Below are 23116 nucleotides of genomic sequence, written 5' to 3'. Positions count from 1 at the left end.
GCTTTATTGACGGAGTCCACCATCAGCCAAGGTAAAATACAGTTTTTAACAGAGCGATCACGCGGTTAAATGTGACAGTCGTGTTTTAGAAAGCACCAAAGTGTTTAAACTTAAGTATTGCGAGAATTGACGCAGAAGAATCGCTTGCACTGGCTCCAGTTTAATAATTGTGTGTAGAATTTGGTCTCGGATTTGTCCTCTGGAGGTCACAATGAAAGACGTTTAACACCACGGTTCACTTTTACACGCTCACTTATTGGCTCAATCGTCTGTACATATTATAAACCCAACTATCTGTGTCATTACAGCCCGTGCTAGCCAACGTTAGCCACCGCTCATGTCAATAGGCGCCTGCTACGACTATGTTATTATCAATCAATTCAACTTTGCGCTTGAATTGTTGTAGTTTCCGACCTCTTACAATCTCCCCATGAACTGAATTAAGCACATACAGCCCCCAAACACTGTCTAAGGTTGTGCCATCTGCATGTTTCGTCTTAGTCTTACGCATCAATTTCCAAGCGGCACTGCGTCAAAACACCACCGGTGCACGCCACACGGCACAGGAGTGTAATTACGCACGTTTTCTCCCTGGACCTGAACTATTGAACTCTAACTATGTGGGCTACTTGCAGGACACGTAAATGAGACTGTAAGGTAACACCTCAGAGCCTGCAAATTGTGCTAAACTATTTTGGCTTGAGTGATGTTAGGTCATGGTTCTTTGGACTTCACCTTGGACAGGAACATGCTTACGCTGAGATTACTTAAAATAACACATGTTTGTGACCGTAAAATTGTCCATTTCGAACCTGCTTGTGTCCCCTCCTCTGGCTGTGTATCTTCTTCTTCTTCTTCCCACTGAACAGTAGGTCGTAAACACAAGATGTATTGTTTTACAGCACAATAGGAGTAGGACACTCCATGAATGGAGGCACTGCTTGGAGCCTTGGGCTTCTGTGTCAGATATGGGAAATTAAGCATATTGACCATAATAAATGTTGTTCTTTTAAGCCTGCCAAAAGAGCAAGATTACACAGCAAGTTTCTGTTCTTACTTCAAGTGTTATGTATGCACTTTTGTGGTTATTATGTGTCATTCTTGAACCACAACCATGACATTGGACAGGCATATTTTATTCAGCACATTATTTATTATGGTTTGCCATAATATTGTCTGAATCTTATCATTGGAATAATAAACAAATGTATGGAGACATATTTCAGACCAGACCATTGTTATTACAACACACGTTTCACCTTCAGAAACAATAGCAGCAGTCAATTCTGAGTACCGAAGATTTGGGGAATTTGTTTCTTAACAAACCACTGAGGAAATGCATTTCAACATCTTCAAAGTGCAATGTTTGGTAATCATCTGAAAAGTGCAAAAGTGATGTTGGAACAGTTCAATTGCATTCTTGAATTCAAAAGTATTCTTATTTGTGTTACTGCTGGTCCTAATTTCCTTGGTGGCCTAATCATTTGCTGTTTGTTTGTGGGATGTTTTGGCCAGGTCTGTAATAAGACCCTAAAGGACTTTTCACTGATTTAATTTCAGCCATTCAGCAGAAAGGTCACACTCTCTGCCTCTGGTGATGACGCTCTGTCCAATACAACTCCATTCAAACTACCAACACCAAACTGTTTTACTGTGAGGCTTTTGTCAATGTGGCATATTATAAAGTGAAAGAAACCTCTATTACTGTAAAATATTTAGTAGCAAGTTGTAATTAAAAATAACTGTTGTCCTAGCCCTACTTGACCCAGAGACATGGACACTCAACACATTGTGGAAGAAGAATGCATCAACTCAAGGAGGTTTGAATAGTCGTTTAGAAGGCCGGACTGAGGGACAAGCTGGCTGAGATAATGTGTCTGAGAGACGAGTTGACAAAGGAACTGGAGGTGTCCTTGTTTTGACTATGCAGGGGATAGAAAGTTCCTCAATAATTATTATTTGACTTATACTTATCTTAGTTTGAAATTTTTTATCTCATTCCTCATCTAATCTTGGCTTTTCGACTGTAAAAAGTAATCATAGTCATATTTTGATCATTTTAATTGTTATCTGGACTACAAACACTTAAACACACAAAAATACTTTATTTGATAACAAAGACAATGGAATTATTAAAGGTGGTATGGACGATTTTTTTCAGCAATTTTTTTATCATATTTCCTCGTGGCGTGGATAAATTATTTGTCCTGCCACGTATCAATCATAAAACGCACCTACCGCTCACCTGCAGCCGCGTCAGGCTCGTCCCCACGTTTCCGCGTACCTAAGCGCATGGATCTATCATAATATAGTTCCCTCAGTGTACGGGGCAAAATGAAGACGGAGAAAGACAGTTCGAGCTGACGCAGAAGTGGACAGAAATCTATGGGAGACGAGCGATGCGATGCGCTCCGTTGCGCTAATAAACAAACGCACGTGTGTGTTGTATCAGTCCGCACGGGGGAGTGCGCATGCGCACTTCCGCCTGCGTTCTCAAATCGCCGAAAAATCGTCCATACCGCCTTTACGTCAAGATGTCAACAAATAATACATATTTAAATGGTCATGAACAATACCCTTTATATGTGAATATTCTCTAGATCACATGATAAGTCCCATTGTTTTGTGTCTATGGTTAATCATTGTGGTATCCAAAATTGGTATTGAGTCTGGCCTATTCCTTAGTTCTGAAATGTTAATAAAGTGAAAACACTCATATATTATTTGGTAACTGAAGGCTTTATTTGTTTGATATGATAATGTATTTAGAAAATCTCAATGTACAAACGAAACAATTATTTGACTAGCTGATTATTCCATAAAATGCTTCCACTACTAAAATGATCCTTAGTTGTAGCCCTAGAATACACCTCAACATATACAATACTCAGTCGGAAACGAGAGCAGCCCCTAAATATGTCACCCTCCTGACTTACACTTTACTTGAGCTGAGGGAGAAGACTAGTTTGTATGCCCTGAGCAAGCTGTGGCCCTTTTGTTTTTCCCTCTTGCTGCTGGGATTGTTGTGAGCCAAAATGGCAGAACTGTTTAATTGTCCATACATTGAATGAGGTTGTTGTCTGTCCACACGGCCCTGTGTCAGCTGAATCACTCTTTGTGGGCATCAATGTGGTATGTGGCCAATGGCCATGCAAAATCAACTTTCATAACATATATGACTATAGGAAAATAATACATTCAACTCAATATACTGTCGATTAGTGTTGGTTCAAAATTTCAAGCTTGATTTCAATACCAATTTTGATAACATAAGGATGATTTTATCAGCACAAAATAATGGTACTTTCTTTGTTATCATCTAGTCTTGTAGTAGTTCTGATTAGACAAAAACAACTGTTCTGGAAAAGCTCTAGCTTCTTTACTAGCTTTATTAGTATCTTATTTTTAATACTTTTCACAACCCTACTGTAGATGGGGCTTATGATATTTTCACTAATAAAAAGCTGCCCTAAAATATCACCAGTGTCAGTAGATCATTGGGGAGGGGCGTGATGAGGGCTATAAATGGATAAAAAGGCTTAACATCTGGCCTGGGTTTATCTGTCCAGAGACACACAACAGCCTCCTCCTCTGCGTGGCTCTGCTGCAGGATGGGATGATTGCAGGATGCTAGTGAATGATTTATGATGTCCTGCTATTAGGCTGACAAATGCATAACAACATGTAAATACAAGCGTTTAGCAATATGCGCCTAATTTTGTTTGCAGTGGACGTTGATGGACCAGCTCTATGACGAAACAGGATTACAATGGGACAAAGTACCTCGGAACTAGAGGTCCAAGAGGCACCAACACCACAAGCCCACGAGGTGTCTTTTTTTGTTTACAATTTCTTATAACGCCGTAACGCAGAGCTTCTCAAAGTATGGGGTTCGCAGAGCCGTGCCAAAGGGGGCACGATACATTTGGAGAAATGTAACCCAAACCCGGGGTGTGGATACTTTTTTTAAGGGAATGCCCAGAAAAAGTTAAAGAAGCTCTGCCGTAATGTAAAAGTGATCATGCATTTGACCACATCTGCAAGTAAACTTTATTCAGCAAATAGTTAACCTTGCCAGAAAGATGAGTTCTTGCGACACAGATCAATCTGACGTCAGCCAGGTTATCAAATAATTATGATTAAAATGTTAATAAATGTTTGTGCGCCTCACCCTCTTTTGGCCCGCCCTCTGAATATTGCTTGTGTCCAGAAAAACTCCATATATACACAAATCAATAACAGCTGATTACGATATGCTGTCCTTCTGACCAGAAACACTACACCACTACACCATAAAGCAAGTACACAGTCCCTCCTATCGTTCTGTTTTCCTTCCGTACAGCTTCATAATTTCAGTCAAGTGGTTAGTCTCAATTAACTGAACAAAAATTATGGCTTTTAGTTATTATCATTTCTTGTGGAAGGTCAGGTTGTGACTAAATGCTTTGTATAGTTTAATATGTTGTAAAATACTTAGACATAGTTATATTTCGATTTGTTTACAAAGTTGACTTAGCAATAGGGATTATTCGGTTAATCGATAATCGTGATTATTCAGTAATATACCGGTAATCTTAAGAACCAAAAACGTATCATCGTGACAATTTCAGAAGTGAAATTAAGTTTTTTTACTTCCAATCTGTTGTCCAAAAAATGGACCTGAATGTACCTTTTTATCTGGCGTTTTTTTGTCATATTTAACTTCATTTTGTCTTTCAGAGAGTTAAATTTTTTAAAGCCGGTCACAAACTTGAGGAATAGTAACATGTTATATAATATATAATGGTTAAATTGTGATGTCTGTCCTCACAATAATCAAATGTTACCTGTCCCAAAGTGCTCTGTCAAAGAATGAAGAGTCAGTTTGCTAGACAGTAATGAGTACAACAGCATTTCCTAGCCATACAACTATAAAATAAATGTTTAGTGTCACTTTATTCTCCTTGTTTAAATGTCTTGAATACAAATCCCTTGTTCCCACATTCCATTACGCTTCACCGGCGCTGAATTATTTAGGATCAGAAGCCGCAACTTTCCTGGCAAAAGTCATGTGACGCAGTGATGTTGTGAGCCTTAAAATGTAACTATGTGATGAAATAGTTTTCTTTTCTTAGGATGGGTTTAATGACATCAAATCTTTGGTGGAGGAGGAGCTTCACACGAGCATGGTGGGATGAATATAAATCTGTTCCTAAACTAAGCTAATGACACATTTTGTTTTATAATTGTAATGTGCTTTTATTTTGCGTCTATTATTTCTAATTGAGTCCAGATGACTACAACTGAAGCTTTTTCTACAATGTGCTTTTCACCTTTTTCAGATAGTGGGAATGGTGATCGGTGCCGGCATTGCCATAGTTCTCATTGCCATCTTCATTTTCTTTGTCCTGCGGAGGATACAACTTCGAAGTCAGTATTATATTGTGCATCAAACATATTATCAAGACTGGGATTATGATTTTTCTGATACTGACAGATGAAGAAACTGAAGAAACACCAAAGTATCGCTTTCGTAAAAGGGATAAGGTTATGTTCTATGGCCGAAAAATCATGCGCAAGGTCCGTCCAGAAAGAAACAATAGTATAAAATTTGACTAATGATTATTTCAATGTTTAATCTCATCAATGTTGCTCTCAAACAGATGTCACAATCTACCTCTTCTCTGGTGGGTACATCCTCCTCGTCTCGTCCCCGGATGAAAAAGAAGCAGAAGATGATCAATATTGCCAAAAAGTACATCACAAAACATGTGAACATTATAGTTACACCTTGCTACGATATATTGCTACAGAATGATAGTACAATATTGTTTGAAACATGAGCTGCCATAAATGATTGCCTTGGCAGAATGCAGTGGTCAGGGCAATCAAGGCAACCAGTAATTGACCAATAAAATATTCAATTACAAACCTGTTTTCCCTTCACTTCAGCTGCTGAAGCTTGGCGGAAGTCAAAATTTATTTTAGTGGCCACTACAGGTTGCTGAGCAACCTTCTCCCGCCCCTTTTCATTATCTGACCATGTTCAGGCCCGTTCATGCTCCGCTCGCTAACATGAGCTTTTAGAACCAGAGTGGAAAGCAGCTTCTTTTGGGGGTCTGCACATGCGCTCTGAGGACAACACAGCCTCAAATCACGCTCAATAAACTTGTGTGGGAATCTTGGATGTTTGCCGATTGTGCCCTAACTGCGCATGTACAAGAAGAAGTGAAGCAACAGCAGCGCCAAGTTTAAACAAGTGACTCAAAAACTTTAAGAGACAAGTCTTTGTTTGTAGCTAAGGCCCTGTTCAAATTTCTGATGATTAGACATGAGTTAGAAATACAGGCAACAAAGAGCACTAATTTGTGGATTTTATTGGGGAAATGAAACTATTTAGGCCATTTTTGTTTTGTTTTTTTTTGTTCATAAGAGTTCTATTAAGAGTGTGTTTTGAAACTTCTTTTAATCTGTCCTTTCCTCCTGTTCTACTGCGTTGTAACAACGACATTTCCCCTTGTGTGGATATTAAAGGTTTATCTTATCTTATCTTATCTTAAGCAGTTTTTACTGGTATGGGAATTTAGCTTACCTGTAGTGGGAAAGGTAGTCACTGTTATTCCTTGCATGTTAGCTTTTTTATTTCACTTTTGCATTTTACCCACAAAATATTGAAGTTTGCTTGGCCATCCTTAAAAGTAATTGCACGGTACTGGACGAATGCAACAATAATTAGAAGTTACTTATTCAACCCTCAAATGTTGCAAAAAGATAGTTATACTAGAAATCTCCCCAATATTGCAATAAATATTGAGCCCCTAATGGTTCCATCTGTGAGTTATTGAACAATATGCCGATTATCCCGACAGGCCTGATTATAGCCATATGACACATTGTATACTAAAAATATTAATGTGTTTGCGCTTGTCCTGTGCAGGATCCTGCGCTTTCAGAAAGAGGTGCCCATCCTTCAGGCCAAGGAGCCACCTCCGTCAGTGCTGGAGGCTGATCTCACAGAGTTTGATGTGGCCAACTCCCACCTCCCCTCAGAGGTGCTCTACATGCTCAAAAATGTCCGGTAGGTTTGCTGTCTGTCAAATGACTTTGAATAAAGCCCTGTACATGCGTCATCCACTTGTTTGTAATCATGTGCAATACTGTGCGATACTGAATTATCTCTCGTAGAATTCACTGAAGTCACATTACCTGCTTAGTTTCTTGTACATATGCTGAACGGCACATCGCTGTACATAACATTATAATACACAATATTTCGAACTGTGTGTTGAAGCACTGGAATTACTTCTTTGTGGCACAAATGAGTTTTTTAGTATTTTTTAGTATGATATTAGTTTTTTCAACATTTTCTTTGTGAAATGGTTTGTGTGTTTCAGGGTGCTGGGTCACTTTGAAAAGCCACTTTTCCTTGAGCTGTGTAAGCACATGGTGTTTTTGCGCTTCCAACAAGGAGAACATGTGTTCAGACCAGGCCACCCCGACAGCAGCATCTATGTGGTGCAGGAGGGGAAGCTCGAACTGTGCCTTACTGGACCTGTGCGTGGTTGTTTTGTGCCTTTTGACTTTTAAATCAATCAAACTTTACCCTAACCCTAGTTTTGCACACAATTTATTACTGTGTAATGTTTCATTCTTGCAGGATGGCAAAGAGAGTGTGGTGAAGGAGGTTTATGCCGGAGACAGTGTTCACAGCCTTCTCAGCATCTTGGACGTCATCACAGTAAGATACATATACGTTTTTGATGTATTAAATTATATATGAAAATGGCCTGGAGTGAGTATAATTATTGGTCTCATGTACTTAACTTCAGGGCCATCAGAAGCCTTACAGGACAGTGTCGGCTCGGGCTGCAGAAGTCTCCACTGTTCTGCGTTTACCTGTCGAAGCCTTCCTCTCTATATTTGAGAAGTATCCCGAGAGCCTTGTGCGAGTTGTGCAAGTGTGTACTATGACTACCCAAGTGACATTCAATTCTTCTTTTATGCAATTCTCTGATTTCCTGTTCAGATAAACAAAAACAAGTGTCATTTGAATGAAATGTGGCCTCACCCACAGGATTTACGGCATAAATCACGTAATCATGCACAGGTTCATAAATGCCATGCAGACTCTGCCATGTGAACAAATATACACACAATTTTACACAATTTCCCTCCAATGTTGATAAATGAGGGCCATTGTGCATTGGTCTGAGGTTAAACAAATGTTAAACCGATGAACTGTGTTTCTCTTTAGATTATTATGGTTCGTCTCCAAAGAGTCACTGTCCTGGCCCTGCATAACTATTTGGGGCTCACCAACGAGCTATTCAGCCATGTAAGTACACACATTTACTTGACAATCCTCTGTAAACATGCTGTGATTCTGCCTCATTTTGGACTTTGGACCAAATTATGTATTAGTAACAGTATTTCACTAAAGGCCAAAAAAAAATGCAGGACGCACATTCAGCAAACCACTTATTATAATTTTGTTTTAGGAAATGCAACCCAGCCGTCTGCCCCCTCCATCGCCTCATCCGACTCGGACCAGTCCAATACGTCACGGGAAACGCTTCAGCAGCTTGACGGTACCAGAGGAGCACAGAGAGGCTGCTGTCAAAGAAGCGGCAGGTAGAATCATTTTTGCTACATAAGCAGTTTTGTTGATGCATTATTTGTGAAAATATTCATGTTAGTGATAATATAAATGTTTTTTTCAAACAGGGGAAAAGGATGGTGCAACAGTGCCAAGTCTCAGCAGAGCAATTTCCATGCCTGTGGACATTGCTGGTATGAGTCTTTGTTCAAAACTATCCAAATGCAAAGTGTTGCAGAAAACACAGATATTTTCTGTTCCAAAAGGAAAAACATGTTCTTGCTTGTCGTACAATTTTGATTGAAATCAAGTGAAATATATTTCTGTTCGGGCAAGCTTGAGCAGGCGCTGGCACCAACAAATAACCGGCGATGGCACCAACAAAACAGACAAATACACAAAACAGTATCTCATTTAAATCCAATCCAAACCCCTTTATTTTTTATAGCACATTTAACAAACACAAGCCTATTTCCAAAGTGAGAATAGAGTAAATATAATATAACAAAATTAAATAAAATACAAACATAAATATACAACAAATAAAATATAGGCATAAATAAATACAATTTATGAAATAAATCCATAGAAGACAACAGAGGACCACACATTTCATGCAGTTTTAAAAGCCAGAGAATTAAATAGGTTTTAAGAGGAGGCTTAATACGCTCCAATAAATCATGCCATGGACTTGAGTATATCCTCTTGTGTATGCAAAGAATTTGAAAGTGGTATTTTATTGTTCTTGTCAGGGATCCAGAAAAGTCTTAAGTCAGACTTTGACATGGCATATGAAAGAGGTCGTATCTCTATTTCTGCTGAAGATGGAAACACCCCTCCACAAACATCAAAAGTAAGAGCCTCTGAGATAAAGATTATTGATTTATAATTATTTCTTGATTTCTCACATTGTTTACTTTAAAATAAATCTTCATAATTCTGTGCTAGTGTGGTGGAGCTCAAGACCAGCGTGAGCGTAAAGTGACAGTGGATGAGGTTCCCTCAGGCATCTACCTGTATCCTGAGGAAGAGCCAGGAGTGGATAACATTTTCACTCCAGTCTTTGCCAAATCCAGCGCTGTTCTGTTTGAGGACGCCCAGAAAGAGATCCTCAAACTCATGAGGATAGAGGTTGGTTTCAGTTGAGTGTAAAAAGTGACAGATTGTGCCGTTACATCCATCAACAACAAGTATGTTCTGTTGAGGCACAAAAAAATAGACGTATTATTTTATTCTGCATGAATGAGCATAATGTCATAAAATCTTAATCTGAACCCAGATTAAGGTGACTATAAGACTGAGCTGTATAATAAGTGGGCCAGACACTGTCTACAGTTTGTATGCATTTAGCTTATATTAATATTAATTTATACACATTGTATACAGGCATTTCCTGTACAATGCTCACCAGTCAATAATAGTTACAGCACTAGTTAAATTAAGATAATCCATAAAATAATCTTTTATTGTCCACACATGGGGAAATTTCATTGTTGCAACGCAGGTAGATACAGAGGAAAAGGACAGATAACTTATAGGAAGTTTAAAAAAACACTCTTAATAGAAGAACTCTTATAGACAAAACCCCTCATTTCCTAATAAGGAATGGAGGGTAAAGATAAAAATAAAATAAAACAAAAAACAGCTAGCGTAAAACAAGATGATACTAATAATAATTCTATTTTCATCAGTTATATGCACATGAATGTGACACTATCGCATCTGAGTACAGATAATTGCATAGTTAATAATAATAATAGTGGCATATTTATGTAGATCTGAATTAATACAATGTTCATTGGGAGAAGTTTGTACGTTGTATTAAATGTGTTGACTGACTTTGGGTTCTTCTGTGCCATATTTGTGTATTTCTATATTTTATTTTTTTCTCTAGGACCCGTCTTTGCTGAATGGGAGAGTAACTCTTCATTATGCTAAAGCTGGTGCTGTTTTAGCCAGACAAGGGGACCAGGTACAGTACAAATTTAAAGAATTACACTGTATTTTCCGTATACATTTGACTGCGGTGTCTAATTTACATTTCTTTTCAGGATGTGAGCCTGCACTTTGTCCTCTCCGGGTGTCTGCATGTGTACCAGCGGATGATCAACAAACAGGAGGCGGTGTGCTTGTTTGTGACCCACTCGGGGGAGATGGTGGGACAGCTGGCCGTGCTCACTGGAGAGCCCTTAATCTTCACCATCAAAGCTGTCCGGGACTGTACTTATCTCAAGATCTCCAAGTCAGACTTTTACGAGTAAGTTGGTCAGATTAGACTGGCTCAACTATAATATTGTGAGATAGGTCAAGTAGATTTCAAATAAACAAATAGTACATAAAGTGACAAATATTATTATTTTACCATTGTCAAAGGGGTTTTCTGCCTGTGTGTTTCCCCTGATGTCCTGGTTTTGGTTCACATGTGACACATTCTTTTAACATTGCACTCTTTCATATTTTGTAAACCAATGATATACGTTTTAGAATCATGCGGGAGCAGCCCAGTGTTGTCCTGAGTGCGGCTCACACAGTGGCCATTCGCATGTCCGCTTTCGTCAGACAGATGGACTTTGCTATCGACTGGATGGCGGTGGAAGCTGGAAGAGCTCTTTATAGGTACTGTTTTTGTTATGTTTGTTTATTTTCTGTTAACTATATTATGTTTAGTATTGATTATGATGCCGAGCCGATTGGAAATTTCAGACAAGATGACAAGTCAGACTGCACGTACATAGTGTTGAACGGACGTCTGCGCTCGGTCATCCGCAAGGCAAATGGGAAGAAAGAGCTTGTTGGGGAATATGGTAGAGGAGATCTTATTGGTGTGGTAGGTGTCTGACTTTTGTATTGAATGCTACAAAATAAAAGCATGAAATAATAATAATGTTTGCTCTCTCTTGTTCTTGAGGTGGAAGCGTTGACTAAACAGCCGAGGGCCACCACTGTCCACGCTGTCAGGGACACAGAGCTGGTCAAACTGCCTGAAGGAACGCTCAATAACATCAAAAGACGATATCCACAGGTGGAATATATGGCTTTTGAAAATGTGCTCGTTTTATTCACTGGTGCTCTGTGATTTATGGAATGGTTATATTTTAGGTGGTGACCCGGTTGATCCACTTGTTAGGTCAAAAGATTTTGGGGAACCTTCAGCAGGGGCGAGGACCTTTCACAGGTGAGGAAAAGAGAACTGCGTGTAAAAATACCCAATGTGACTTTACTTTGGGCTGCACAGCTGAACCTTTGACTTACATTCCCTCTAGCTTCTGCTCTGGGCCTGCCGAGTGTCGCCACCAGTGCAGATGTGACCAACCCCTCCAGTAACCTCTCCACTGTGGCTGTGCTGCCTGTGGGTGACGAGGTGCCAGTCAATGCTTTTAACCTGGAGCTCAGCCATGCCCTCAGTGCCATCGGTAAACACTCGTACTTGTATTTTATTACTTTGTGTGGTGATTATTATTGTTATAAATAATTTACTATTTTGTCTTTTTATTTAGGGCCAACTTTATTGTTAACAAGTGAAATAATCAGAGAACGATTGGGTGCCTCTGCATTGGACAGGTATGCTCAGTATTGACAGTATTATTCTTATATTATATGGGCCTTTTATTACACACAGGGAGGGCGATATTCCCGACATGCAGACATCATTATACAGAAATGTCTTAAAGCATGTCTTTAAACATATAAGTTGGAGCTTGATTTTCAGCCAAAGGTGAAATGTCTGTCAAATGAATCACAAAAGTGAACCTCATACCCTTATTTGAACGTTTACAACATAAAACATTTTTTTCCTACTTTTTATCTACTCTCTTTTTTGTTGTTGCTATCTTCACAACAACATTCACTATATAATCTACATTTTGATGTGTTACCCACCACCCATTGCAGATATGCAAGGCATTTTGACTGCCTTGAGGGTAGAATAGCACTATATATAAAAAGTGGGGCAAATTATATACATTGTTCTGTTACGCCCCAGTATCCACGAGTACCGTCTGTCCGGCTGGCTGGCCCAGCAGGAGGATATCAACCGCATCGTTCTGTACCAGACTGACAACAACATGACCCCCTGGACACAACGGTGTATTCGACAGGCTGACTGTATCCTCATCGTGGGTGTGGGGGACCAAGAGCCCGCACTTGGAGAGGTGGGTTTTCAATGAATAGATATGATTGTGTCTCAAGTATAAAGATTCACATCACCTTTCTGTTGTGTAATTTTAGCTGGAGCAGATGTTGGAGAACACAGCAGTCCGCGCTCTAAAGAAGCTGGTGGTCTTGCACCGAGAGGACGGCCCAGAACCGTCCCGCACAGTAGAGTGGCTCAACATGAGGAGCTGGTGCTCGGGTCACCTTCACCTAAAGTGTCCGCGCCGAGTCTTCTCCCGACGCAGCCCCAGCAAACTGGTACAGGTTTATCTAAAGTCAGAATATTTTGTGCATTTTATTCATCTGAAATGACATTTTGTCACATCAATAGAGGGAGGTCTATGAAAAGGTTTTTGAGAAAACAGCGGACAGACACAGTGACTTCTCTCGGCTGGCCCGAGCCCTGACCGGGAATAGCATTGCCCTGGTGCTGGGAGGAGGTGGAGCTAGGCAAGAAACCCTCATGTTGTGTTGCCCCTATGAAAGGAATATTATTTACATTTTGTTTTGTTTATACAGAGGCTGTTCTCATGTTGGAGTGATCAAAGCCATGGAGGAAGCAGGAATACCTATTGACATAGTTGGAGGGACCTCGATAGGGTCATTCATTGGTGCACTGTATGCGGAGGAGAGGAGCGCCGTTCGCACCAAACAAAGAGCGCGAGAGTGGTCCAAGGTACACTGTTCACATTTGTCACATTTGTCCTGTTCGTCTGCTGAAGAATAAAGAATAAACACTAAAATACTGTTATATTTCCTATAGGCGATGAACTCCGTGTTTAAGACGGTCCTTGATCTGACTTATCCCATCACCTCAATGTTCTCCGGCTCTGCCTTCAACACCAGTATATACAAGGTTTTCCAGGACAAGCAAATTGAGGTAAAGGAGTAAGGAAATACAAATTCACATGGAACAAGCAGGGGCAGTAATGCATTTATATATAAATATATGTCTGTTTCTAGGACTTGTGGTTGCCATATTTTAATGTCACGACTGACATCACAGCCTCAGCCATGCGAGTCCATCAGGACGGTAAGAGACTAGAGAAGAGACTCCTGGTTTTACACTCAATAGTATACCTACTATTATAACTACCATACAATTATACTATACATTATGCACCCACATAACTTAAGTCACTGATGCTCAATAATTAACACAGACTAATACTTGCTAAAATTATAATTCATAAGCGATTACATAATACGTGAGTGAACATAATATCTTTTTGCATGTCATTATACTTTTAGCATGTCCTGAGCCAACTGCAATTACAAATGCTAGTTTCTAGGTTCTGCATGATAACCAAAATATAGCTGTACATTTTGATTCAAACTGAACTTATTTTGGGGTGAAGCAGTGGATTATTTTATTTACTGTTTATTTATATGTATATATTAATTCATTTTAATGAACTACTAAAAATACATCAAATGAAGATAGCAAATACACCCCACAGTTAGTTCCAGTAATTGGATGATCTATTTTGAATGTAATTTAAAAGTGCACTGAGCTGGTGTAGTGAACGCAAACTGCTTGTTTCCATAGAGATGGAATGTTCCATAGTATGGCATTAAACATATTTTTTTAGCCATTGCCAATAACCGATATTTGCCGATACCAATATTTAAATGTTTTAATCCATAGCAAGGCCACTAATCTATCTAAAATTTAAATAATTGTAAATTGTAAAAATAATAATATATTTATTTGGGATATAAAATTATTTAGTGTATTATTGTGTAAACATACAGTTATATTCTTTTCTTCTCTATATCGGCTGATACCAATACTAGAACCAATATATCGCCCATCCCTAATTTGTTCGATTACAGGTGTTTTTATTGCACAACATGCATCCTTTCTGTGATGTACTGTGGAACATTCTAGGCAAAGCAATACCATGACATCAAGCAAAGAAAAAATTCTTTTAATTCTCTAGCTACTCAATGGTACAGTTACTAAACACTAATAGTTGAAATTTCAAACCACAAGCTTTCTAAATCCCTTGTGATTCTTATAAAAGAGAAATGCTTGGATTTGGGAGGCTTGTTGTCTTGATTATTACTGCAAACACTGTAGGCTGCATCGTGGCATGAGTTACTAGAACTAGAGCAAAGCTGTGTGTTTTTCTTAATGAAACAAAACCATCAACTTTCCGCTATTTTACCTTTGTCTACCATGATTTTTGATACTCATATCTATCTTTAACTTCTTTAACTCGCCATCATTCTTACCATATCATGCTAAATTATCTTTTTTGTGCCTAAAACTGTAGCGTTGTCATCAAAGTTAATTTCCGCTGTGCACATCACAGAGCGGTGTACTGGCTTTAGCGTAGAGACTGTATTTGTCGACACGTAGGATCCAGAACACCTGCATTTCCTCTCGCTTTAACAACACCATGCTTCTCCCTCATTCATTTCAGCATCATTCTGCTGCTTATCTGCCTTTGCCAATCACACATGATTTAGCCTCTTTTTAAATAGTGTTTCTGGCAATAGTTTATGCCACTGTGGGTTTACCCTGTAGTGCAGCTGTTTGCCCTCTAGAGTCTTTAGAGTCTTGTTGTTAGATGGATGGGGCCCAACAACATTCAAAGTGATGGACAGCTTCTACTTCTCTATTTCTTTCTTCTCCTTCCACCTGTACTACTCACACCTTGTTGAAGCAACCATCTAACCAATCTAATCAATTTAACACACAATAAAGACCATATTTTAATCTAGATCATGTGTTTCATACATATGTTATGTTATGTGAGACCTAGCATATGTATTTCAAGTTTGTTATATTGTTTGAATCATTTTGATATACTATATATTTTCATTTACGTGATACATTTTGTTCCTCTCAGTCTTCCTGTTCTTGCTCCATCTCTTCTCTTTCCCATCAGTATGTCCTCTGAATCTGGCCCATATTTGATGTGTTGCTCCTTCTCCATATCATGTCCCGACAGGTTGCGCGTGGCGCTATGTTAGAGCCAGCGCCTCCTACACCCCTTATTTACCTCCCCTCTGCGACCCCAAGGATGGCCACTTGCTTGTGGATGGTTGCTATGTTAACAATGTCCCAGGTCAGATTTTCAAACACTGCTCACCTCCCCAAAGGTCCCTCTTACTAAACCCACCCTGACCGGTTGGACATTGGTAAACCATGGTTTGGAAGGAAATGTTTATTCCACTAGTTAAATTTGAGATGATCCTTCTATCGCACAGCACCACTTCCACAAAAATTACCCAAATTATAGCCCACATGTCAACATAGTTAGTGCTGCTAACTTTCAAAAGGGGTTCCAGTGTGATGTGTCCATGCATGTCTGGATATTCTTGGTAATAGACAGATGCATGATAAATCACTTCAAGCTAACTTTCTCTGCTATGTTACAAAGTTTTCCTTCTTCCTGAACTTCTTCCTGAACTCGGCTAGTAAACAGATTAGGGAATCCTATAGATCTCACAACGTAGGCAAAGTTGTCTGTTTTATATAGGATTATGAAGACATTTCATGTGTTTTGTGGTTCTTTTGTCGTCCTGTGGTCTCAGTACCCACTCTGGTTCCTGTGAGAAAAGATCATTTTCCACCACAATGCGTTTCCTCTTGTCTGGGCTTCGCTTGCTCTTATGAATGCATGGCATCATCAATTTGTTGAACATATATTGATGGTTCAAAACGTTTTAGTTAAACGTGTTCTGGATCCTGCAGTGGCCTCGTTCCATGACTTCAACTCATTCAGATTCATCCATTCACACTCCACATACACTACATGCAAGTTGCACCCTGGCTTTTCTTTGGTGCTTCTTATCCTTCCAACCCATGCAGCGACCTGCTCTTGCCCCCTTTTGGCACTGGTGGGAAGAGCAGGCTGGCTGTGCCCTGCCATGTTCACAGTGAGAGATCTTCAAACGCGGTCACAACAAGCTGCCGATTTCAGCACTAGGAGAAATGCAGCTAGAATTCAATTCTATAATGATGGGGCCTCTTGTTGGGGCCTAGTTTGGAGATCTAATAGCCTTGACGCTCTGTGATGATGCCATGTCCTTTGTTACCTGCTGCACTTTGTGTGTATGAGGTAGTGAGGTGTGCAGTGGTGGACTCAGAGTCTAAAGGTGGACAGAACCACAGGACATGCCCCAAAACCACTCTGGTCTCTTTGGGGTGTGTACCGTGGCCTGCACCATTACTAACAGACCAGTATTGAGATGTTACTCCCTTCCTCCTCCCACGCTGTACCAGGCTCTCTATGGCGCTATGTGCGTGCCAGCATGACCCTGTCGGGGTACCTGCCCCCCCTCTGTGACCCCAAAGATGGAAACTTACTAATGGATGGTGGCTACATCAACAACCTGCCAGGTAAGTAGAGGAAATGCAAGTGTCCCAGCCTCCAGAAACAAGAGGAGGGTGAGGTGGGGATGTTTCAGGGCCCTAATGCAGGATGTAGATTGAAAGGTGGTAAGTATAAAGTATAGCATTAATGTATGTAACCAAGAGGAGGCTGAATGGGCTGCTGAGTTTTGCTTGTGAAACACAAGGTTCTACACATTGTAGCACTGTAAATCAATCAAGTCTAATTGGATCAATATATGTGAAGTTAACTCTCTTTCCCTTTAAAGTGTGATGTGAAAACTCAGCATTCAGATTCACACCAAACCCTTATTATTGCACTATAGTACGTATCTGTTTTATATTAGACTCATTGTATATGTATTCAACTTGTGTTAAGATCTTGAAATGTAAAAAATGTTCAATCATTTCATCCTTTTTAAATTAAACTGTGCTCCAATCCTCAAGTTGAAAAAGGCAGAGATTAATTTCCTATTGCGTTCTTCCAAAATTATTTGGAAGACCATTTAAAGATATACATTGCAATTTATGTATTCAATTAATTATCACCCATATAAGTTGTATTTTTTCTGCTACAACAACTACAAAGTGTAAAGACAAAGAAATCAGACATTTCAACTTGAGGTTATGCAAGTTCTGTTTTCCCTTTATTTGTGTGTTGTTGTTGTTGTTGTTGTTGTTGTTTTTATCAGTGGACCATTGCATTAATTAGATTGTATGTATAGCTTGGCCTTGTCCCTCTGATATTAAAACGAGATAATTACAAAACTTTCTGGTGCACTGACAAAAAAAAGTTGTGCTCTTAAAAATTTTGCAAAGCTGTTGTATTTTTCTACTTGTCTCTGACACTGATCCATAAACAGGAACTCCAATACAGTGATAGTTGAAGTATTTATTTTCCCCTGAAGAAGTGCTCCCGGGTCAGCTGTATTTATAGTTCTTGGTTCAATGGATTATTGTTTTGGGCTTTGGTCTGCTTTTCCGGTGTCTATTTATGGCTTAACACCACAAAAATGCTAACCTCCAAGACCCCTTTTAAAAAATTAAACACATGAAGTTCAGTTTGATTTTAGATTCAATTTCCTGGTAAATAACTTATTTTAGTTTGATCTGAAATGCTCATAAGAGCTACTAAAATACAAAAGCATTACAGTGGTTTTGTGGTGTGAAGTCACCTTTTGACTCCTGATTTTAAATAAACTCATCATCTTATTCTTTTTCTTTTTGGATTCCATGTTGTTGTGTCTGTGCGTTTCCTGTGCGTTTGGACGTTTAGCGGACATTGCGAGGAACATGGGTGCCAAAACCGTCATCGCCGTTGATGTGGGGAGCCAGGACGAGACCGACCTGTGTAACTATGGCGACTGCCTCTCTGGATGGTGGTTGCTCTGGAAACGCATCAACCCTTGGGCCGAGAAAGTCAAGGTAGAGTAACTTGAGAAGTTATGGTTATGTTTCACTGCCGAGTCACCTTATTCCGGAAGTTTACGCGTGCCGCCATTAATTGTGCCTCTTGTTCTTCCCGTATCATTTAACACAGAGCTGCCCAAATAAACATATTGTTTATATATATCGTATTGCATATGAACATCGAGCATTTTACACAAAACTACTTAATATTACATTTTAGCAGCGAGACTTCAGCGAGCTTCAGTTTTGTCCTTTCAAGTGTTTGCTGCTTGATTCTGTGTGATTGATGCACGTGGTGTTGCAGGTGCCGGACATGGCAGAGATCCAGTCCCGCTTGGCTTATGTGTCGTGTGTGCGGCAGTTAGAGGTGGTGAAGAAGAGCGCCTACTGTGAGTACATAAGACCACCCATCGACCGCTTCAAGACCATGGACTTTGGGAAGTTTGATGAAATCTACGTAAGTTGACTCACTTTCTGTTGAGACCTCGGTGGCTCTTGTTATTTGTTGTACAATTATCATTTAACTACTTTGTTTCCTTTTAGTATTTTGTCTGTCTTTTATATTGTTTCGAGAGAGCATCTGTTGTAATTAGAATTAGAATGACCAAGGGCTGTTGTAACAAATGTTGATCTTAAAATGTCTATTTTAAGTTTTAATTTAAATGTAACTTGATCCTTTAGTGAGTACATTAACTAACTGAATACGTTAATTATTATTAATATCATTTGATTAATTGTTAGGGCTGCAACTAATGATTCTTTTAGTAGTCAACTAGTCCAATTATTTTTTCATTGTACATTTAAATACATTTTCAAGCAAATAAATGTTGAAATATGTTGACTGAAATTATATTATTGTCGAAAACCAAAATAGTTCATTCTATTTAGCCAAATTTGATGAATAATGCCACTGTATTTGTTATAAAAAGGTACCGTATTTCTGTGTTTTTGTGTCTGTATATTCTAGATAATTACTACAACAATCAAGTTATGACAACAATATTGTTTCAATTGTCGACTAGTCACAATTATTCAGATAAATTGTTGCAGCTCTATTCATTGCATGGCGCTCTGATCAACATACTATTGCCGATTTGAATGTAATTATTCTGTAATATTGCGCCTTCAGGACATTGGTTATCAGCACGGTAAACTGTTGTTCACTGGTTGGGCTCGTGGGGACATCATCAAAAACATGCTGAAGGACCATCGCTCGGCCGACTACAACGACAGCAAGAAAACCGATGTGAGCCAAACGTTCAAAACACAGGAAACTGTTGTACGCGTTAGGATCTCTGGTGTGACGATGTTTGTATGTTTTTGTGTCAGTCTTGCACATGTCCGGACGCAGACTTCACTGATCTTGCAGAAATCGTCTCCAGGATCGAGCCAGTTCAGATCTTTGTGGCCACAGAAGGTAAAATATCATTTGGATTGATGAAAAAAAAAGAGGAATAAAAGAATCTCTGTAGTCAGATGTAACAAGATACCCTTCATTTAGATGCAAACTAGTATAGTATTTTGCTTTTTCTTACCTTAAAGAGGACATTATGCTTTTTCTTGGAACTTTATTTTAAACTATAACATAAGTCGACTTTAAATTTTCATTTGAAAGTCTCAATTTTGTACATATTATTTTAAATTTTATGAAAAATTGTTTAATCCATGCCAAGGTACAATAGAAATAATTGTTTGATTAGTTGACTCATCACAAAAATAATGTCTGACGTTTTGCTACAAAAATAATTGTCATTTACAGCTGTAAATCCAATTCAGACACAGGAGCCGATGTCTGGAATGTTTATCAGCCGTCCACAAAGGGGTCGGGATGATACATTTTCCTCTATCCCTCACTAATATGTCCCACTACTCTTTGCGCTCAGCAGAGGAGTCGGACTGTCTGACGGAGTACGAGGAGGACGGCATGGACACAGTGAGGGAGGAAGAGGGAGGGGAAGAGGAGACCGACGACCACTCGCCCGGAGACTGGGGCTCCAATGGAGTCTTTCAGACTGTAACTTTGTTTTTATCGTGACATTTGGAGCATCTCCTCTAAAATAAGAAGTTGTCATGTCATAAATGATCAGATTCATATCAAAAGATAATTACTATAACTCAGTCTCTGCCTATTTTCCAATGATTTATCACTTATTTTGTATTTCATATGCTGCCTAATCACACCATGAAATTAATGATTGGAAATAAATACCATTCCTTTCAAGTAATAACGATATACATAATATAACAAAAAAGGTTTCAAGAAAGTTTGATTGATTTTATTTATTTGACTAGTTTACTTCAGTCTTTTTAAAAATCCACTTCACAAATCAATAAAATAAATGTGATTGATAGACTAGAGAAACAAATGTTCAAGAGAAAGGATTTTATTATGACGAGTATTATATAAAACAGTGGAGTCATATATTATTATTATAGTTATAAATACACTGTCACACCTGGATTCAACAATCCTGTTAGATAATTGCTGCAGGGTGATTGTCTTTCGCTGCAACACAGTATTTCAACCCAACTGAAACAACAATGTGGAACGACAAATCCCGTAGTCATGGAAAAGATGTCAGTCTGTTCGAGAAGGGTCAAATCATTGGCATCAAGCCGAGAAAACATCTAATGAGAAGCAGAAACGAATCTACTAATCTACTTTCACTGCAGGGAAGTAAAGCTTTTATTTTGCAGAAGCTTATTGAAACTATGCCAGAGCGAATGTGTGCTGTATCAAAGCTAGAGGCGATCCTACGAGAGTGTGACCTTTTTTTTGAACAGGCTGTTTCTAAACTTTTAATATTACCCTGAATGTGCTGTTGACATGCTTCCTCTGCTCTTTAGGATGAAGAAAAATCTGTTCGCCAACGCCGGAAACTCGCCAGTGACTCGAACCTGTCGGAGGTGTCGGACTGCTGATGGAGAGGAGAAACCAGAGGACGAGCGCAAGGTCTTTCTCTCAGCTTCTGTCATCACTGTATCCCAGAGAAAGCACTGCCGGTGTTTCTCTGGAGGACAAACGGTCTCTCTGTCCACTCCTGCTACAGCCAATCGTCTGCCTCCTCACAATGTCTCGGTTTAACATCAGGTGAGCCTTCTGATGCAGCCCACTTTTACTTACCACGGCTTGGGACCAGCACAAACAGAGACATGCCCCCTTTTGTCTGGACCAGGAAATACTCCACAAGAAATAAAATGACTGAACATGGCAAAGTGGGACCTCTGATGAGAAAGCGACTGAAGCCTGCATGGCCTGTCTGTGACTCCCTCATCGCACTCCATTCACATGTCAATCGTATCTTGTGTGGGTAATTACTGCTGTGAAACAGAGTTAAAGGCACTGGACCTACTTTACAGGTGAGAACGTTGCACAGTTAAGGACGACGAGGCTTTAGCGTAACAAAAAAGGACCATGAATAATTTTTGTTTTTTTAAAGAGACGACTGGGTGCTAAATATAATTTTTTTTTGCTTTTTCTTTCTTTTTTTTCATTTGTTGCCACATTAAGACAATGCATTTTTAAATGTGTTTGATTACAACACAAGATACTCAGGTTTTCTGCTCTCAGTTTGAAGATTGACAGAAAGCTTGTGACAAAAGAAATGTTAAATATGTGTATATAGGAAACATTGTTATTGTTGATTTTCAGCCTTGAATTGTTCAGAGTAATCTTTTATTTACAATATAAAATGATCCACTTGAGATGACTGAATTGCTTACTAAAGCATCAAGGGAATGGGATCCAATGAACCCGGTGTTATTTTTTAAAACTACTGGCTTTTAAGTAATATTTACTTATATTATTATAATTAACCTTGGCTTTAGCAGTTTTGCACTGAAATGTTGAACGTTTTCCTTTTGGTCATCTATTTGAGGGGGACAAGGGACACAAACCATTTAACAAAAATGATTCTTAATGAAAATGCATATTAAAAATATTTTTTTTAAATGCAACATCTCATGGTGTTTCAGGCAGTCTTTATTGAATATATATGCTTTTGTGGCTTCAACAAATTGCTTGAACACTTAATATGACTCAGAGGCCTGTGCTGAGACTCGAGCGGCTGTGGTTTGTTTGTCAGCACATGAACACGTGAACCTACCCAGCTGTGTCACTTTCTGCTCCATACAGGAATGTTTTTACTTTTTAGATTTAATCTAGATATATTTTGTAATAGCAAAAATGCTGAATTTTGTACTTATTTAATTAATTAATTATTGTTATTGTATAATAATACATAATCCTAATTGTTTCTATTTAAATCCTTGATTATAGTAGCTTTATTTGGCCCAGATTGTGGAAATTGCAATAGTGCAAAGTAAAAGAACTGCATTGATGGAGCTCAACAGATACTTAAGGAAAGAAATATAAGATATATTAAAGATGCACTTGTATGTCTCCATGGAGATGTTATTGCACTGCCTGTAATGTTCCGCAGTATGACGTTTGCAGGGGCCAGCTCGTCGCAGGGTTAATTTAATTGTTTATAAAGTTTGAGAAATATAGTAAATTAAACAGCAAATACATAAAAATATAAAGCACTTTTTTTTTTAATATGTTTTTTTAATTTACTTTCGGGATCTCGGTGGGCTTTGAAGTGGACGGAACTGTAAAATATTATTTAACATAA

At 38.9% G+C, this 23116-nt stretch overlaps 1 protein-coding gene across 1 annotated transcript in view; it reads left to right on the top strand.

The window, feature by feature from the left end:
• LOC140377169 (patatin-like phospholipase domain-containing protein 6) overlaps positions 1 to 22392 on the top strand; it is a 22422-nt gene extending 30 nt beyond the window's left edge. Inside the window, exons 1-36 of the mRNA XM_072462495.1 lie at positions 1 to 31; positions 3729 to 3829; positions 5115 to 5168; positions 5322 to 5409; positions 5477 to 5559; positions 5643 to 5734; positions 6917 to 7057; positions 7374 to 7533; positions 7637 to 7717; positions 7809 to 7937; positions 8234 to 8314; positions 8478 to 8610; positions 8704 to 8769; positions 9328 to 9428; positions 9524 to 9706; positions 10470 to 10547; positions 10627 to 10832; positions 11060 to 11191; positions 11279 to 11402; positions 11484 to 11597; positions 11675 to 11750; positions 11839 to 11988; positions 12073 to 12136; positions 12558 to 12726; positions 12803 to 12985; positions 13059 to 13177; positions 13247 to 13403; positions 13491 to 13607; positions 13691 to 13760; positions 16965 to 17081; positions 18349 to 18497; positions 18787 to 18939; positions 19612 to 19728; positions 19812 to 19899; positions 20366 to 20496; positions 21330 to 22392. The exon at positions 1 to 31 is cut by the window's left edge and continues 30 nt beyond it. Coding sequence (XP_072318596.1) covers positions 3770 to 3829; positions 5115 to 5168; positions 5322 to 5409; positions 5477 to 5559; positions 5643 to 5734; positions 6917 to 7057; positions 7374 to 7533; positions 7637 to 7717; positions 7809 to 7937; positions 8234 to 8314; positions 8478 to 8610; positions 8704 to 8769; positions 9328 to 9428; positions 9524 to 9706; positions 10470 to 10547; positions 10627 to 10832; positions 11060 to 11191; positions 11279 to 11402; positions 11484 to 11597; positions 11675 to 11750; positions 11839 to 11988; positions 12073 to 12136; positions 12558 to 12726; positions 12803 to 12985; positions 13059 to 13177; positions 13247 to 13403; positions 13491 to 13607; positions 13691 to 13760; positions 16965 to 17081; positions 18349 to 18497; positions 18787 to 18939; positions 19612 to 19728; positions 19812 to 19899; positions 20366 to 20496; positions 21330 to 21404 — 4041 coding nt within the window. The 5' untranslated portion in view covers positions 1 to 31; positions 3729 to 3769 and the 3' untranslated portion in view covers positions 21405 to 22392. The remainder of the gene's footprint in view (positions 32 to 3728; positions 3830 to 5114; positions 5169 to 5321; positions 5410 to 5476; positions 5560 to 5642; positions 5735 to 6916; positions 7058 to 7373; positions 7534 to 7636; positions 7718 to 7808; positions 7938 to 8233; positions 8315 to 8477; positions 8611 to 8703; positions 8770 to 9327; positions 9429 to 9523; positions 9707 to 10469; positions 10548 to 10626; positions 10833 to 11059; positions 11192 to 11278; positions 11403 to 11483; positions 11598 to 11674; positions 11751 to 11838; positions 11989 to 12072; positions 12137 to 12557; positions 12727 to 12802; positions 12986 to 13058; positions 13178 to 13246; positions 13404 to 13490; positions 13608 to 13690; positions 13761 to 16964; positions 17082 to 18348; positions 18498 to 18786; positions 18940 to 19611; positions 19729 to 19811; positions 19900 to 20365; positions 20497 to 21329) is intronic.
• The last annotated feature ends 724 nt before the right edge of the window (positions 22393 to 23116 follow it).

Source organism: Eucyclogobius newberryi, unplaced genomic scaffold (assembly GCF_026437365.1).
Source record: "Eucyclogobius newberryi isolate DKJ021-1_F unplaced genomic scaffold, fEucNew1.0.hap1 SCAF_4, whole genome shotgun sequence".
NCBI lineage: Eukaryota > Metazoa > Chordata > Actinopteri > Gobiiformes > Gobiidae > Eucyclogobius > Eucyclogobius newberryi.
Note: the sequence above shows the minus strand (reverse complement) of the source record. Positions and strands in the feature narration are given on the sequence as shown.